Genomic DNA, 15,626 nt, shown 5'->3' with positions numbered 1-15,626 from the left:
CAAGAAAGCTCTGATGGCCATTGTAGTCTGTTGCCTGTCCACACTGCCTTCTTGTGCAAGAGCTCTTGTGCAAGAGGGTTTATTCTACGTGGGAAGAGGAATAACTCTTGCACAAGAAGCCCTCTTTTCCTATGCTTTACTGTAAATTTACTTGTGCAAGAACGCATGTGCAGTGTAGACACTCCACAAGTTTTTGTGCAAGCACAGTCATTCTTGTGCAGAAAGCCTGCAGTGTAGACGTAGCCCAAGGCTATGCCTATACTACCAGGTTATTTCAAAATAACTCCTGAAATAACTGTTTTGAAATAGCACGTTCACATTACAGGGAAGCTTCAAAATTAGTCTGAGGCAGGCTTCCTTAATGTGGACACGCTATCTTGACTTAAGAGCCCCAGGAAGCACTGGGGAGTAATTACTTTGAATGACTAGGGAGTAGTTATTTTGAAATAACAGCAGCCGAGCGTCCACACTAACCCTATTTCAAAATAGCAATTCCGAAATAGATGTTATTCCTCATAGAATGAGGGGTTATTATTTTGAAATATCAAGCCCGTTATTTCAAAATAATTTCAAAATAACGGTCTGGCTGTGTGGATACTCATCTTATTATTTTGAAATAAGGGGAGTTATTTCAAAATAACTCTGTAGTGTAGACATCCCCAGAGATATCAAGTGAAGGTAAATTTGTGGTTGGTTGATATATGGACCATTTGCACAGGAGTAGAGATTAAAATCTTTGGGCTTCAAAAATCTTTTCCTTATGACACTATTTCACCCCAATGCCCTTTAAAGTGGAGAACCTAAATGTTGAGGTCATAAACACCATTACCGAGCTAAACAGTCAAGTCACGTTTTCTGTGTCTTGTGTTGTTTTGTCAGCTGTTCATGGTAATTCAGCTATAGTACATATTTGCAGGACCTCAGCTCTGTGATACTCCTTTTGAATAAAGTAAGTGCTCAGTATGTAGTTATTTCAAATGTACTGAAACACTTTATTAAATATTGTCTGATTTTTCTGTCAGCATATTTGCATTAGACTATTCTGCATCTCTAGAAAAACATCCACTAAAATTACTAGCAGTTAGGGAGAGTGCATTCATGCATCATTTCTAACAGTGAAACGATCCATTTTGACAGGAAGGATTTCTGCCACTGAATGGGCCTCAGCAATGGAATCTGTTTTACATCTGGCTCTCCCATGGAGGACTCTGCGTTCTCGGTTGGTGCAGCTTGCCCCCGATGGAAGTGTTGAGTATCTTTCCAGTTTTAATGACTTGGAAATAGAGCCACCTATAAAAGAGGTGAGGGAGAAGAATCATAACTGAATCTTAGAGGAACGTGTTCTTGGATGCTTAGGACCAGTTTTTAAAAAATGTTCAGCCCTCAGAATTGGGGCCAGATTTTCAAAATGCTTTTTCCATATTGGAAGCTAAATAAAAGGGTCATATTTTCAAAAAGTTCTAAATAGGAAGTGAATTTTTTTAACATTTGTCCATTTTCTAAAGTGACTGAAGGATATATCTACACCGTAAGCAAAGGTCTGATTGTTGTATGGGTAGTAAACCTTTAATCTAGTTTGCATGAATAATCGTAGCAAGTGAACACATGGTGGTATGGGCTTGTACTTGGACTAGCCACCTGAGTGCAAGTCTGATGGGGACCCTGGATATATACTCAGGTTGTTCGGCTGGGCTGGAGCCAGAGCCTCCATTTATGTAGTTAGCTGTGATTGCTAGATTAAAACTACCATGGGCATGCTTCCTTGTGCTTCAGTCATGTTTCACTTACAGTGTGAACTTACCTAAATAGAAGCTCTGGGTGCTGAGTCCTTTCGAAAGCCCAGCCTGCAGTTGCAGTTTCCTTTTTTTTTTTTTTCCCAAAGAACAGCAAGGTCACTTTCCATATTCACCTTAAAGTTTTGTGTCTTTGAGTGCACTACATGCAGTACCCCAGCAGGTTACCTGTGCTTTCATTAACAGTTACTTATTCCAGCAACAATTCTCTTAGCCATCTAGTGGCAATGTGTCTGGCAACTGAAAGACTTACCAATAAACAGTCAGGCAGAAAATCACCTCTTTGAAGCTATGCTAAAGGAGTCTTTTTAATATTTGAAAATGTATGCTTTGTATATTTGTTTTGTTGTTTAGATTTGTACAGTGTTTGTCCTGTTAATCTAAATCAGATTGAGGTATGATCTACCCACGGCATTTAATTTCATTATCTTCATAGGTACAACCAGCTTTGGTGGAAACCCTCTACCGATACAGAGCTGATCTGGAGATAATCTTTAACATCATTGACAAAGATCATTCAGGTATATTAGGAAAATTTCTGCTTACTACTGCAGGTCTAGGAAGCGTATATTTGTTGTTCTAATTTTAAAACTGTTTTTATCTGACTCTTATCCTCCCAGCTTTCCTTCTTGATGCAAAAACCAGAAATGAGTGACTTCTGGTTAATTGAGAGCTAACTAAAGTCTTTTGGTTCAGTCCTGTATAAGGGCTGGGGTCAGGGGCAGCCTGTGACTATAGGCAGACTCAGCCGTCGCCTAGGGCGCCACCTTCAACAGGGTGCCCGGGGCGCCTGATGAAGACATCACGGGGCACCCAGGGTGCCTGATGATGATGTCAGTCCATTGACGGCCGTGCAGGTGGGGCGCTGATCACGCGTTCCGCCTGGGGCGCCAGCTGCCGCAGCCCGCCTCAGGGTGCTCCTGGCTGGCATACAGCTATGGAAGAATTTCCTGTATGCCTTCACCATTTTTGGTCATTTATTTGTCATATTTCCCTCCTTCCCATTGTTACTTCTGATGTAGAAATGATTGTGTATCGAGCGGGGAGGTAGGTGGCAAATAGCCCTTTTGAGGGGAGATAGGTTGAATAGAATAGTGCATTTCTTCTCTCTTCTATCTCTTCCTTTAGGTCTGATCTCCATTGAGGAGTTTCGCCAGACGTGGAAACTCTTTAATTCTCATCTCAAGATCGACATAGATGATGAATCTATTGACAACTTAGCTCGCAGCATTGATGTCAACAAAGATGGCAGCATTGACTTCAATGAATTTTTAGAGGCCTTTCATGTGGTTAATAAATTCAAAAACAAGTAGAGCCAGTAAAGAAACAGAATTTAATTTGGAGTTTCCTATCAAGAACTTGCCCAGCTGCCAGTGATGTTATGCTGCACTGAGAAACATAATGCTGGTGTAAGAAAGAATGGACTGCTTGTTCTCATAAAGCTGTATGGCAGCCGTATGAGGTGAAGAACCAGAAGTCTGGTGCTTATTTGGGATGTCGATGCTCAGCCATCTATAAACTATGGACAGCTGCTAAACTGAAGAACAATAATGAAGAGAAGAGAAGAAGTTAAAAACGAACTGCCTTCTGATAGTGGCTGTCTTTATTTACCTGGTGGGAGAGCAGAGCACTGCCGTATTAGCAACGCCTTTGATTCCATTTCTTGTTTCTTTATCACCTGGCCATTGGGAACAATTATCAGTGCCAATATAGCACCTTTCACTTTTGTGGGAAGTAAAATGAACTTCTCTTTGTGGCTCAACAGCAGTCCTCAAAGATGAGAATTGATTTACTCTGAAATAAGTCCTTTTTGGTCCTCTTTCATTGACAAGAAGGCGCTTCCAGTGAGGGATATTATAGGGGAAAGTAGAGGGATCCTTCAGACCTGCTATCCTAAAGTTGAAAAATGTGAGGAGAATCACTTATTTACAGAAACTGATTCTACATTTAAACTAGTATATTTGCATGATGCTGATAAATTAATAATTTCAGCTCACTACTACTACTACCTCTGTTACTATTGTTTACACACACAGCCTATTTAGAGACAAAAGGTATATGCTCCTGTTCCTGTTTACGCTATGCGCATGGGTAGTTAATGAGCATGCCTTTGAAAAGCATGCCCTTATGGTTCACCCCCCTGAAGAGAGCTCATTATGATCAGTGTGGAGAACCAGTATGTTTGAACTCAAAGTACATGTCTTGAATGGGCATAAATATATGGTCAATAACAAAACAAAAATCTTTTTCAAAGCAATTAAAATGTGATCTTTTGTCCTCCTGCACTGAATTTGGTATTGCGTGAATCACAAAGTAGAATGTGGATTTCCTTAAGGAGGAATTGACTATGAAAATGATGGTAATAGGAAAGTTTGGTGACACTAAGGCATAAAATGCTTTAACACAAAGACAACAATTCTTGTACTTGAATGGCCTATGAAATGGGTTCATGGAGCATAGTCTTACAAAGGGTTTAGATTTCAAGAAAGCAATGTGTGTGATATTAAGAAACTTAGTGAGTGTGCGTCACTAGGAGGAAATATTTAAATGTATGCATGGAATAGTATAGAATATTTTATGCTATTATTAAACTGCAACAAATGACACTCCTCTGAAGGAGAATAAAAGAAAGAAGAATAGGTGGCCATCGTCACTCTAGAAGTGATATTAGGGTTAAACAGAAGCAGCAGAATTTGTGTGTGGAGACAACTAAAAAGTGTGCAGGCAGAAAATGCTTGCAAAAAGGGAGGATCAACTAATGTCATAAAAAGGCGATAAGTAGCATAATAAAGGCCTAGAGGTGAGCTAGTGAAGTCTTACTTTAAAATCTGTCTTTAACCTAAAACATTCTCTTTTTTTCCAAGCTAAACTCCCATTATTTATTATTTGTAAAGGGAATTTTGCTTGAGACAGAAGTACAGGATTTAGCTGTCCTGTTTTTCATTGACTGCTACAAACTTTGAAACAGGCCCATAGTGATTACACACTTGGATGCTTAATATGCAAAGAAATAAGAGTACATAAATTGAATTGAGTTCTCTTTTTTTGAAACTGCTAAAATTGACTACTTCCTGTCTCAAAAATGCAAACTCACTTCTAAGAAATAAAAGAAAGTGCATTTTTATTGAAAAAATGGCTTTAAGATTTGGGGGGAAATGACAATATCAAATAGAAATGTGTATGGCTTTTATTTTCCCTTGTTTTCTTATTCAGCCTGTACTGACAAAGAACAAAATTACTTTGACTATTGCAGTATATCTTTAGAAGACTTTGCTTTCTATGGAATGAATGTACTTTTGATAATACGTTATTTTTCTTTTCTTCAGTATATCCCATTCTAAGTTGGAAAGTTAGGAAATACACAAAAAGCCATCTTAACATTAACATGAACTCCAGGATAGGAAGCCCTGGTGTTGTACTGCAGATGACTTACAGGTACTGTAAAAAAAATGATACTCTGCAGATTCCATTCAGAAGGAGGCATAATTTGGTACTTGGGGACATATAGGCTACGTCTAAACTACACCCGTCTGTCAGCAGAGGGATGTAAATGAAGCACTTTGAAAGTGCAAATGAAGTGGGGATTTAAATATCCCATGCTTCATTTGCATAATCACATCATGGGGTTGTTTTGAACAAGCACCATTTTGAAACTGAAACCACAGTTTAGATGCGGGTTTTTTTCGACAATGGGGCACCTTTTCGAAAGACCCTGTACTCCTACATTTAGATGTAGCCTAAATTAGTAGCACTAGAAATCACCAAAAAATACCAAATACAGTAAAACTCCAGTTGTCCAGCATCCAGTGGTCCGGCACTCCTAATAGTCCGGCACCACCTGAAACCCGGAAGTGCTCCAGGCAGCCAGACAATTGGAGCTGCTCTGCCCTGGGCTTCCCCGAGTCAGCCACTGGTCAGTTTCAGCAGCAGCTAACTTGGGGACAGCTGGGGCAGAGCAGCTGGGGTGCTGCCGGGTTGGTCCCGCAGCATCACCCCCCCATTTCCCCTACCCCACCCCAGACCCTCATAGCCCCCTTTCTGATAGTCCGGCATATCTGATAATTCGGCACCCCCTGGGTCCTAAAGGTGCCGGATTATCGGAAGTTTACTGTACTTTCATACTATACTTACATTAGGTGTTTTCTACTTAAAGCATGTACACAAAAGATACTGAATAGAAGAAAAGGCACCTGTTTTTGTGCCAAACCACAATGATTACCAACGATTTGTCATGTCTTATTACCTGAGACTTGTTTGAGAGGCAGACACTCCTAATTAGATTGCTTTCCCATGCTTTGGTCTTGGTACTGACTGATATGTGAATTATTCTTCATGCACTACTAGAATAATAGAATTTTTTCAGAGAAAATACCCCCTAAAATGTATGGCTCTGGTCCTGAGTCTGCAAAGAATCCCTTCATGGATTCCGCCATCCAAGCATAGAGAGCACAGGCAGGCTGCCTGCTGAAATGGGATGTGCAGTCCTGGTTCAGATCAACAAAGACATTCTGAAACAATGGGCCCTAAAATGTACTGTGTGCGCGCACATGTGCAGGGAAGATCATGTGACTAAATGAACCTGTGACCAAGCTCAGATGCCTGCTGACTAAATGTATGGCATGCTCTGCTTTATAAGGTGTGAAAAAAAGCAGACCTGGCATTCAGCTCTGAATAAAGCATGGGAAGCAGCCCATATCGGAGCTGTAATGAGAACCTGTGAGGAGGCAGAAACCCCAGAAGAACAATACTGCAGCGGGTGCGGGGGTGAGTGAGTGATGTATTAAGGCAACAATTTACCAATGCACTAGTGGAGTCCTCAAGCCAAAAGTGGAGCAACAATAGCTGGATGTATGACCTGACACCATGCAGGTAAGGGACCCTGGTACAGCAAGCAGCTCTGGCACAAATTAAGCACTGCATGAGTCACCATGGTAACCAATAGCAACAGCTAAATAAAGAACAAAGCCTACCTGATTAACTGGGGACAGAGGCTGGAGGGATAAAATTGGCAGTTGATGGGAAAATAGTAGATATAATATATTCACCTGTGTGTGAAATAGTAATGGGCCTCCTAACATTCACAGGCTTTGGTTCAAGCCCTATATGTGCAGATAGGAAGGAAAACCTACACTCATGAATGCTCTTAACACTATACTGTACATCTCCACTGTATGTTATTTCCTTAGGATACTAATTGTGCCTCAGGGCACATCAGGATTTAGGGACATGTATGTAGAGAATGTTCATTTAAATTGTATTAACTATTTTATGTAAATTTAGTTTTGTACTGACTAAAAACACACACCCCTAGAAATGTGCACACCTCAGACCTAGGCCCAAGCTTCCAGTTGCTTGAGAAGAATTTGGAAATAAATTATTGATCCAGAAATTCAAAGCACCTACTGTTCTTTGCTGACAAGCTATACCTTTCAGCTGCATTGTTTTGGGCTGTTAAGAACAAATATGAGCATCAGTCTTGGGAGCTGAATTTTCTAATTCATGTGATTATCTGCTTTGAGTGCAGACATGCAGTACCCTGTTACAGGGAACACTTTATTGTGTGATGTATTATAAAATTCAGATTTCTAAAAAATCCCAATGTGTAGGGCGCTGCATTGTGTGCAGCTGTTGCTAACTTTGCTTTCCAAAACTGGAATTCTGTGTTCCTCGGGTTTTTATACTATGCCGTGACACCGGATGCATCATGCAGAAGATTTTAAGAGAGTGGGCTATGTCAGTGAAGCTATACATGCCTCCTCTGTAGAGCTGAAAAATATGTTTTATTCCCAAAATATCAAAACAGGATGTTGTAACATTGCTGGGTTTTTTTTGTTGTTGTTTTTTTTGTATTTTCTCCCAAATGCCCTGTGGGTGTTATTGCCATGATTTCACAAAACTTGTCACGATTTCCAGTTTTTCTGATCAGCACTAGCCCTAAACAGTGCCACTACGGCGATTATAACTCTGGCGGTGGAGTTTGAGGTTGGCTTAAAAATAACTTATGCGCAAAAGAAAGAAGAGCATCTTCCCAAGCAATGGCTAGGGGGCAAAGCACTTCACACCAAGCTATGGGAGGTACTTGGCTTGTACAGAAAAGAAGCAGCTACAGTGGTACCTCTGGAAAAGTGTCCTCTGTAAGCTAGCTGGAGGTGTTGCATGCTGCCTCTCATCCCCTTGAGGTTCCTAGCAGTTTGCCAGAGAGCCATGGAGCTTGCTGTCCATGCAGGGGAGCTTTCTGCCATTCAGCAGGAGGGTTTTGAGGTAGGAAGCGAATGGAGAGCTCATCACCTCATGCTCGTTCAGGGGCAGCAGAGCGCTGAGCCCCTTACCTGGATGAGCAAAGGTGTTGCTGATGAGAGGAAAGAAATGCTCCAAGTCCTTTCCCTTCATGCTGATCTCCAATGGTGGGAAGAGGCTCCCCTTTACCACCCTACTGCTGCCAGTTTCTGGGGGAGAGACGCTCTTCTCTGGAATCTCTTTCCACCATCCCTACAGTTTAGATGAAAGGAAGCCCCATGCCTCCTCTCCCTCTCCATCTGATAGTGGGTAGATCTGGATCCATATTTTTTCATGTTGTGCAAGGATGATGATGATCTGAGTGAAATTTTAAAATCACTTTTGAGGCCTTTGTAACAGAAAAAGAACCCCTACTGAAGTCTAGTGTTATACACCATACCAGACAGGGTAAAAAAACAAACAAAAAACCAAAGCACATTAGAAAGTTCCAGCCCAGGGATTTTTTTTAAATAAATACTTTGAAAGACATGTTTAGTCAGAGTTAATTTTACTTAAGTATAACACAGATACTCAGAGTTTACTGATAAGCAGAAGAAAATAACCATATTTAAAGCTTCTTTAATCCAAATACGTATTAATGGCCTCTGTTGAGTCAACATTTTAAAAATCTGTTTACATCAGATTAAAAATCATGTTGCATTACTGTCCAACTTTACACTTAAAATATTTCAAAAAATACTCCAGCTTATATGAATACAGGTGGTGCAAACAGATGCATTACATTCTATTTTTTTAAATTACTTATGATCATAACACAGACACACACACACGAAGCTATGAGCCACAACAGCTGGATAGCATGCATTTTTTTACCCTCAGAATCTGCTATATTAATGGTATTGGTCACATACTGGCCACAGTTTCCTCCAGTTCTAGGGACAAAAATGCACTTGTAGGAAAGAAGTATTTAAATCTACTTTTAAAATACTTTAAAATCCTCTCTCAAGAGCAGAGATTTTTGAAAAGTAAGTTTATGGACACCTCTGTTGCAAGGAGGACTGCGGCATTCTGAATAACATCTTCAGAAAACAAATATCCCATCTATATTGTGCATTATCTGCATATTAAGAGATCCATTACTATAAGCTCTCAGAGCACTTATTACACTTGCTAAGAGTACTAAGGAAAATCAATGTATTTAAAACACATTGTTATTTAATGGCAGATGGGTACACTACATCTAACCACAATTTTGTAGGATGCTGGTAGCAAACTCATCTCTGTAAATATGTGGATGGCAACATCCAGTGAGGATTTCTGCTGTACTTAAACTGCAATGTTTCCATAACAGGCTTACATATTGCCTCTTTTGAATACTCTTTAGAAATCTCTATGGACACGAACAGCCAGATTTTACAAGCAAACTAAGCTAGTAGCAGCTATTTCAGTGCCCAGTGAAGTCCATGAAAGTCTTTCCACTGTCTTCAATAGGCAGTGGATAAGGTCCTACATTAGGCTTGGCCCTGCAGAGGGCAAGTGGGGTATTAATGAAGTGATAGTTTATATTCAGTCCTTGATTTTATTTTCTCCATTTATGCTGTAAAGAAGCAAAACAGTCCTAGTGGCAAACAATCCGTGCCAGAAGTAACTAATATCAGAAGTAAACGCTATGATCATGCTCATCCACTTATCCTTACTAAATGATAGGAGAGCTTGGCACTGACATGTTGTTCTATTTCAGTTTCCCATCTGTAAAGCGTGAATAATATTTACCTTCAGGGATGTCATGAACAGCTCTGCCAAATTCTACTTCCCTTGAACAAGGTTTTTAAATTTATTTTGACGAGCAAATAACCCATAACTGATAATAATTGATTTTTGTACTGGGTTAGTAAGTTTTCCACATTATTTTGTAAGGGTGTCTGAAGACTGGTTTCACACAGTGAAAGCGAGCAGCGCTAAGTATAGGCAACACATCAGAAGCAATGATTAAACTGTAAAAGCTTAACAAAATTCTAACAACAATGTTCAACAGATCAAGTATTTGATACAGTTGGGAGAGGGGAGGAAAGAATATTGACACAATGAAAGGAGACTGAACCCTACTGCTACTTCATGCAAAAGCTGAATTTAGTACTGCTCTCCAGCAGACGCTAGTACCATTTTATTATTTTGGTCACTGCACATTCTCAGGCCAATTTTCTGTTTTCAGACATCTCATATTTCAAGGAAGTATGGTATGTGTTTCCTTCCTGACAGCTGCAGTCTGGGCTTGCAACAGCACTGCCTCTCAAACTAAAGTAGTGGATCTTACTTGATTCTATTTGCATTCCATTAATGTCCCCATTTCCCAGACACATGATGAGGTCTCTGTTTACACTTCTCTAACTTATTTTCCATAAATCAGTTCCCAGAGTTCAAAGCTAGACATGCTATTCCTTTTTCACTCCTCTGGGATGTCCAGCAACCAAATCAAGTCTTTGGTAATGAGCTTACCTTTAATAAATTGAAAAAGATTTGTCTAGCTGGGAACACACTAATCAATCATGTTGTTTCATAAACACATCTGAATTCTCTCCAGAGAGGTTGCTACAAGACACATTCATGACTCAATTAAGTTTCCCCTGTTTCAGGAACAATGATTCTAGCAACGAATGGATCAAATTTTAATATATTCCTTTCAATAGAAGTGCAAGGCAAAAGGCAACAGATGAGTGAGCCAACCTAAAAGTATGATCGGTACATTCACACTGCAGTTTAAAGTTCATTATACTGTCTCTCACCCTTCTGTACTGAACTATCCCAGCCTTCTAAACTACATAAAACATTTTTCCTATAAAACTGCACTTCACGTACTAGGTAGTATCACTTTCAGAAAGACTAAAAACACTATTTCTAAGCCATATATGCCAAGTTAGTTCATATTATGAATGAATTTAAGTTTTCACTTTTAAAAATATTTAATTAGTAAATGGGGCAGTACTTTGCTGTAATTCCTAATCTATTTTAAACCTCTATTCAGTGGCATACAAATGTTAGATTTTAGCAGTCTTCTCTTTTGTTCTACACATTTTAAACTGTTCATGTCTGAGGCTGACTTTTAAAAAAAGCACATTAAAACAGATTTGAGAGAGAAGCTTCTTGCATCTCAAATCAGTCAAAGGGCTCAGCATGAAACAGGAAAAATGACTGACATTACCAAAGCTTTATAGGGGAACTTAATTATTAAGAGCTTATATAACTCCTGTGAACACATGAACATTCATACACCGCATAAACTACTTTTCAATATAAGGTTTGCCTTGTGTAAACTGGAGACAATTTTATTTTCATTTACTTAGAAAATGAGCTAATGAATGTCTCAGCACATGTATAAAAACGAAGAGCTACAAAAGTACAAACAGGCATATATAAGATAATACCTTCCAAATGCATTTGAGCTACCCTTGCTCCTTACACCATTAACAATTTTTTGCCTAAGTAATGTGAACACACGCACCTTTCTCCTGCTCTCCTCACCCGCATGTACATTCCATTCAGAAAGGTTGTGTATCCTCCTGCTCTCTGGGAAATTCCTAAGCCTAAGACACAGTAAAGGGACAACTCTTACCTAGAGTACTCATCTGACTAGCTTGTAAAAAATACTTTTTGGATGCACAATGCTGTAGCAACAGCGATCTATAGTGTCTTACAGTATACCTAGGTATGGCGGTTGAATCAGTCTCCTGCCACCTAGCTCAGCTGAGATCATGTGTGTTGGGCAGATGATTTTGTTTTTCTTTCTGTCAACACATTTTAAAATGTATGAGATGGAAAACTTTTTTCCTGTAGAAAGACTCAAGTAAATGCTGTTCAAATGTTCAAAGGGCTCTAGGCTAATTTTTCTTCAACAGGGCATTGGTGTTTAAGAAAAGTGACTAAAGGTCACTTATAATAAGTAAAAATGTAACTAGATGGTATAGTTCCTATTCATCCTTTTACTAATCATCAGCCACTTGAAATCTACTCCAACCCTCTTATGCATTGCCAGTAATTACACCAACAAACAATTGTACTGTTGACAGAGCCATCTGCTTTCACTGAAACTAAAATTCTCTTCTATATTGCATCTCTCTAACATGGTTCTAGTTCAGAACCAGTGGCTATTCATTTAGCCCATTCCACAGGGGCAGGCCTCACCCCTCAGTTGAAGTCCACAAGCTGAAACTAACATCTTCATCCACTTTGAGTTCACCTGGATTGAATCACAGGATGGAGCACTATCCTATAAAAAACATACAATGATTGCCTACACATTTAAAGGGTACTAAGTATTACCCTGGTGCTGTTTACAGAGAGAGCTTTTTTTTTTTACTACGGAAAACACTAGTGGCACTAAATTACATTTGATGATTAGACAGATGCTCCTTCAAAGGGCATGAAACGAACATTGACTCTTCTTCTAGTAAGTGCACATGGTATTCTGGAAGGGCAACACTTATGTATCTCATCTTCTAGCCATTTACAATTACATGATAAGAAAATGTACTTTTCAGATCTACGCACAGTTTATTCATTCATCTATCCAAAAGGACTCTAAGCATAAAACTGTCTTGGAAAGGGGAAGACAGAGATCAGCAAGCATCTCCAAAATATCATTGGTCAAAACAATGTAGCCTTCCCCAAGGCAAATGCCACGTCATCAGAGAGAGGTTACCAATTTATGACAGTCTAATTCTGATCTCATGCTTGACTTCACTGGCATTACTCCTGCATCACTCTGAGATTCTGATTTCAATTATACCACTGTGTACAAAAATTAATGCCTGGGTATCCCATTTAAACTGAATAAATTAGAGAATAATCATACTAAAGTGTGCTTTAACTATTCACATCATCAACTTAGGAAGCCATGCTTAAGAGAGAGTTAATATAAATATACAGAAGAATACACTCCTTAGTTGGGAAATGCATGTCAGATGCATCTCCCTATATGTATTTTTTTTTAATCTCTGCATTAATTATTTTCCTCTTGGCATAAATGCATAATTCCTACTTAATTTACTTTAAATTGCACATTTCACATAGGGCAGAATAGGCCTCACTCGTACACATTTCTCATAGTTCTGGAATTAGGCCAAAGTCCATCTTTGTTTTTCAGCTGTCTCCTACAGATTGGTGCTCACACATGATGAGTGGTGCTTAAATCCTGAGAAGTGAAAGACATATATGTTCAGTAAGAGAAAGCGACATGGACTGGGAAGAGAGGAGAGGGGGAAACAAGCTTCTGAATCTTTACCTTGTTTGTCTTCCTTAAGAGGCATAGCTTATTGCATCAGGCAGCCTGTGCTAGGCAGGAAATCTTGTAAATAGGAGGCCACAGCTTTCGTTAAGTATGTCATAGTTCCATATGCCCCACTTGGAGCACTGTCATAGAAGAAGTGGCAAATTCCTGTGGCGAAGTCTCGCTCCAAGAAGTCGTCACTTGCTCCAAGTGATTTCTGAGTGGGAGAAAATAAAAAGAAGGGGAGGAGAAAAATCAGATCTCTATGTTCCGATCAGAATGATTAAACTTAAAAAAAATACCAGACCATGATTACTTTTGTATGCACTGAATATGGAAAAGAGTTCTCCCTTCATGAAGTCCTGTTCTACACATCATAGGACAACATAGGTTATTAGAACCTTTTTCTCTACCTATATAGTTCAGCTCTCTTAATTTCCCCTTTGTGGGCCTTATTTTTTGCATGTCTGGTAAAAACAACTAGCTATTTTTTCCATCTCTACTTAAACAGTAGCCCTTTCAATTTTAGTATTCCAGTGAACTAAAAGGAGATTTTAAACAGAAATTTAGACGAGGCAGAACATTCCCTCATTACAACTGTAAAACTGCACTACAAGAGACTATTTTATTAACTGCAGGGAGTTTTAATCTTCTGAATACATTCTCAAAACATGCTTTTATGTCTTGCTTTTTGAAGAGGGAAAAATAATTTGTCACAAATACTGAAAATGGAGTTGGACACAGTTTCAAATGTAATATCTTTCCAACCTCACCTTCCACTCTGGCTGGAAATCTGTTCTACCCACCTGTTCCTGAAGAAACAGCTCGTTAGCCACATGCACTATTCGATCCACATGGATTATGCCACCAATGCTGGTCATTTCTATGTCTGACAGCAGTGTGAGAACAAGAATAGCTTCCACCAGCAACTGCCTGTATTCAGGTTGGGGTACATGGTTTAGCACTGACTCCACATGCACAGCAAACTTGATTTCACAAGGGGTCATCTGGAAAGTTAGGGGATAGGTTTATGGAAAGAGAAACAAACAAAAAAATAAAAGAGGATAAGTCCCCTGATCCTCCAGACACTTAAACATAGGCTTAACTTTGCACATGTAATTACTGTGGAAATGAATGGGATTACTTGCATGTGTAAAACTAAGCACTTGCAACACTGTTTGCAGATTCAGGGGCCTAGCAATAAAAAAAAAGCCTAACTTCCTGAGATGTATGTTACACTATTACTTTCTGTGAATGCACATTGCTTACATATGGGAATGCTGATGCTAATTATCTTTCAAATTAAATTATTTGATCATGATATTAACCTCACACCTTATTTTGTGTAGGCATATTTTTGGATCACAGCTTTGGCTTATAAAGCAAAAGGTATTGTAGAGATTTTTTTTTAAAATAGTCATTCAAAGTTATGTGGGTGTTACCCAACGCCTGATATCTACATTGCTGGTAGAACAACCTACTTCGCATGGGAAGAGCTGAGCAGATGTCATAAGAAAGGATAACCTCAGGAAGTTATACTTATTTAGTTTAATTCCTGATTACAGGCCTGGTTACCTGTTATACTGGCTCAGGGCAGCAATACAATACATCATGCTGTGTTAAGATAGTTTGTGGTTAAGGAGCTGAAAGAGATAGTAGGTGGTGAATGAAAGGGAAAACTCAAAACATTTAAGTGTAGCATAAATGATCAACACTGACAAGTGTTCTTAGAATCACTGAACCCTATTGGTGGATTGTCACAACACACAAAGACATGAAGACTCTCGAACTTGCTCCCTCCTTGGATTGAAACAGCTCAAATATGTTAACCTTTAGTGTTTGTTTCAAAACCTCCCTCTTCTTCTCACAGGCTTCTGAGGTGGCGTAAGAATTGCCAAAATGAAAGAGATAGAAATAGTGACAGAAATCTGGTGGGTGGGACTTTTAAAGGTCTAGGTTTTAAAGATTTTGTTGCTAGGTTATTGCTAATTGTGGATTTAAAAGTTGTTGAGCATGATTAATAGATTTTAAGGCAGAAGACACTATTTTGATGTAGGAAACTGTCACTCTGTCTGACTCCATTACACAGGCCATAGGATTTCCACGTATTCATTTCTGCTTCAAGTTCAATTGCTGTGCTTAATCTACAGCAAATCTTTCCCAAAAGTAACCAAACTTGATCTTAAAATTTCCAGTGATGGAGAATCCACCACAACTCTTAGAAAGTTCCATGATTAACCTCACAGATAAAAATGTTGCATCTGAGTTCTGGTTTAAATTTGCCTAGCCTTAACTTCCAACCCTTGATTCTTCTTATAAAACGTTCTGCTAGA

The 15,626-nt window shown here is 39.2% G+C and overlaps 2 protein-coding genes across 11 annotated transcripts in view; one reads left to right on the top strand and one right to left on the bottom strand.

Annotated features, from left to right (window-relative positions):
* The window catches only part of PPEF1 (protein phosphatase with EF-hand domain 1), a 65,739-nt gene extending 60,732 nt beyond the window's left edge, over nt 1-5,007 (top strand). The window contains exons 15-17 of the mRNA XM_075913813.1: nt 1,138-1,301; nt 2,230-2,314; nt 2,922-5,007. Coding sequence (XP_075769928.1) covers nt 1,138-1,301; nt 2,230-2,314; nt 2,922-3,106 — 434 coding nt within the window. The 3' untranslated portion in view covers nt 3,107-5,007. The remainder of the gene's footprint in view (nt 1-1,137; nt 1,302-2,229; nt 2,315-2,921) is intronic.
* A 3,553-nt stretch (nt 5,008-8,560) lies between these two features.
* The window catches only part of PHKA2 (phosphorylase kinase regulatory subunit alpha 2), an 87,206-nt gene continuing 80,140 nt past the window's right edge, over nt 8,561-15,626 (bottom strand). For all 10 annotated transcript variants that reach the window (XM_075913734.1, XM_075913692.1, XM_075913700.1 and 7 more), the window contains 3 exons: nt 14,100-14,300; nt 13,309-13,510; nt 8,561-13,218 (listed from right to left, as the gene is read on the bottom strand). In XM_075913734.1, the coding sequence (XP_075769849.1) occupies nt 13,337-13,510; nt 14,100-14,300 (375 nt within the window). In that variant the 3' untranslated portion in view covers nt 8,561-13,218; nt 13,309-13,336. The remainder of the gene's footprint in view (nt 13,219-13,308; nt 13,511-14,099; nt 14,301-15,626) is intronic.

The sequence above is a fragment of the Pelodiscus sinensis genome, chromosome 1, assembly GCF_049634645.1.
Source record: "Pelodiscus sinensis isolate JC-2024 chromosome 1, ASM4963464v1, whole genome shotgun sequence".
NCBI classification, from domain to species: domain Eukaryota; kingdom Metazoa; phylum Chordata; order Testudines; family Trionychidae; genus Pelodiscus; species Pelodiscus sinensis.
Note: the sequence above shows the minus strand (reverse complement) of the source record. Positions and strands in the feature narration are given on the sequence as shown.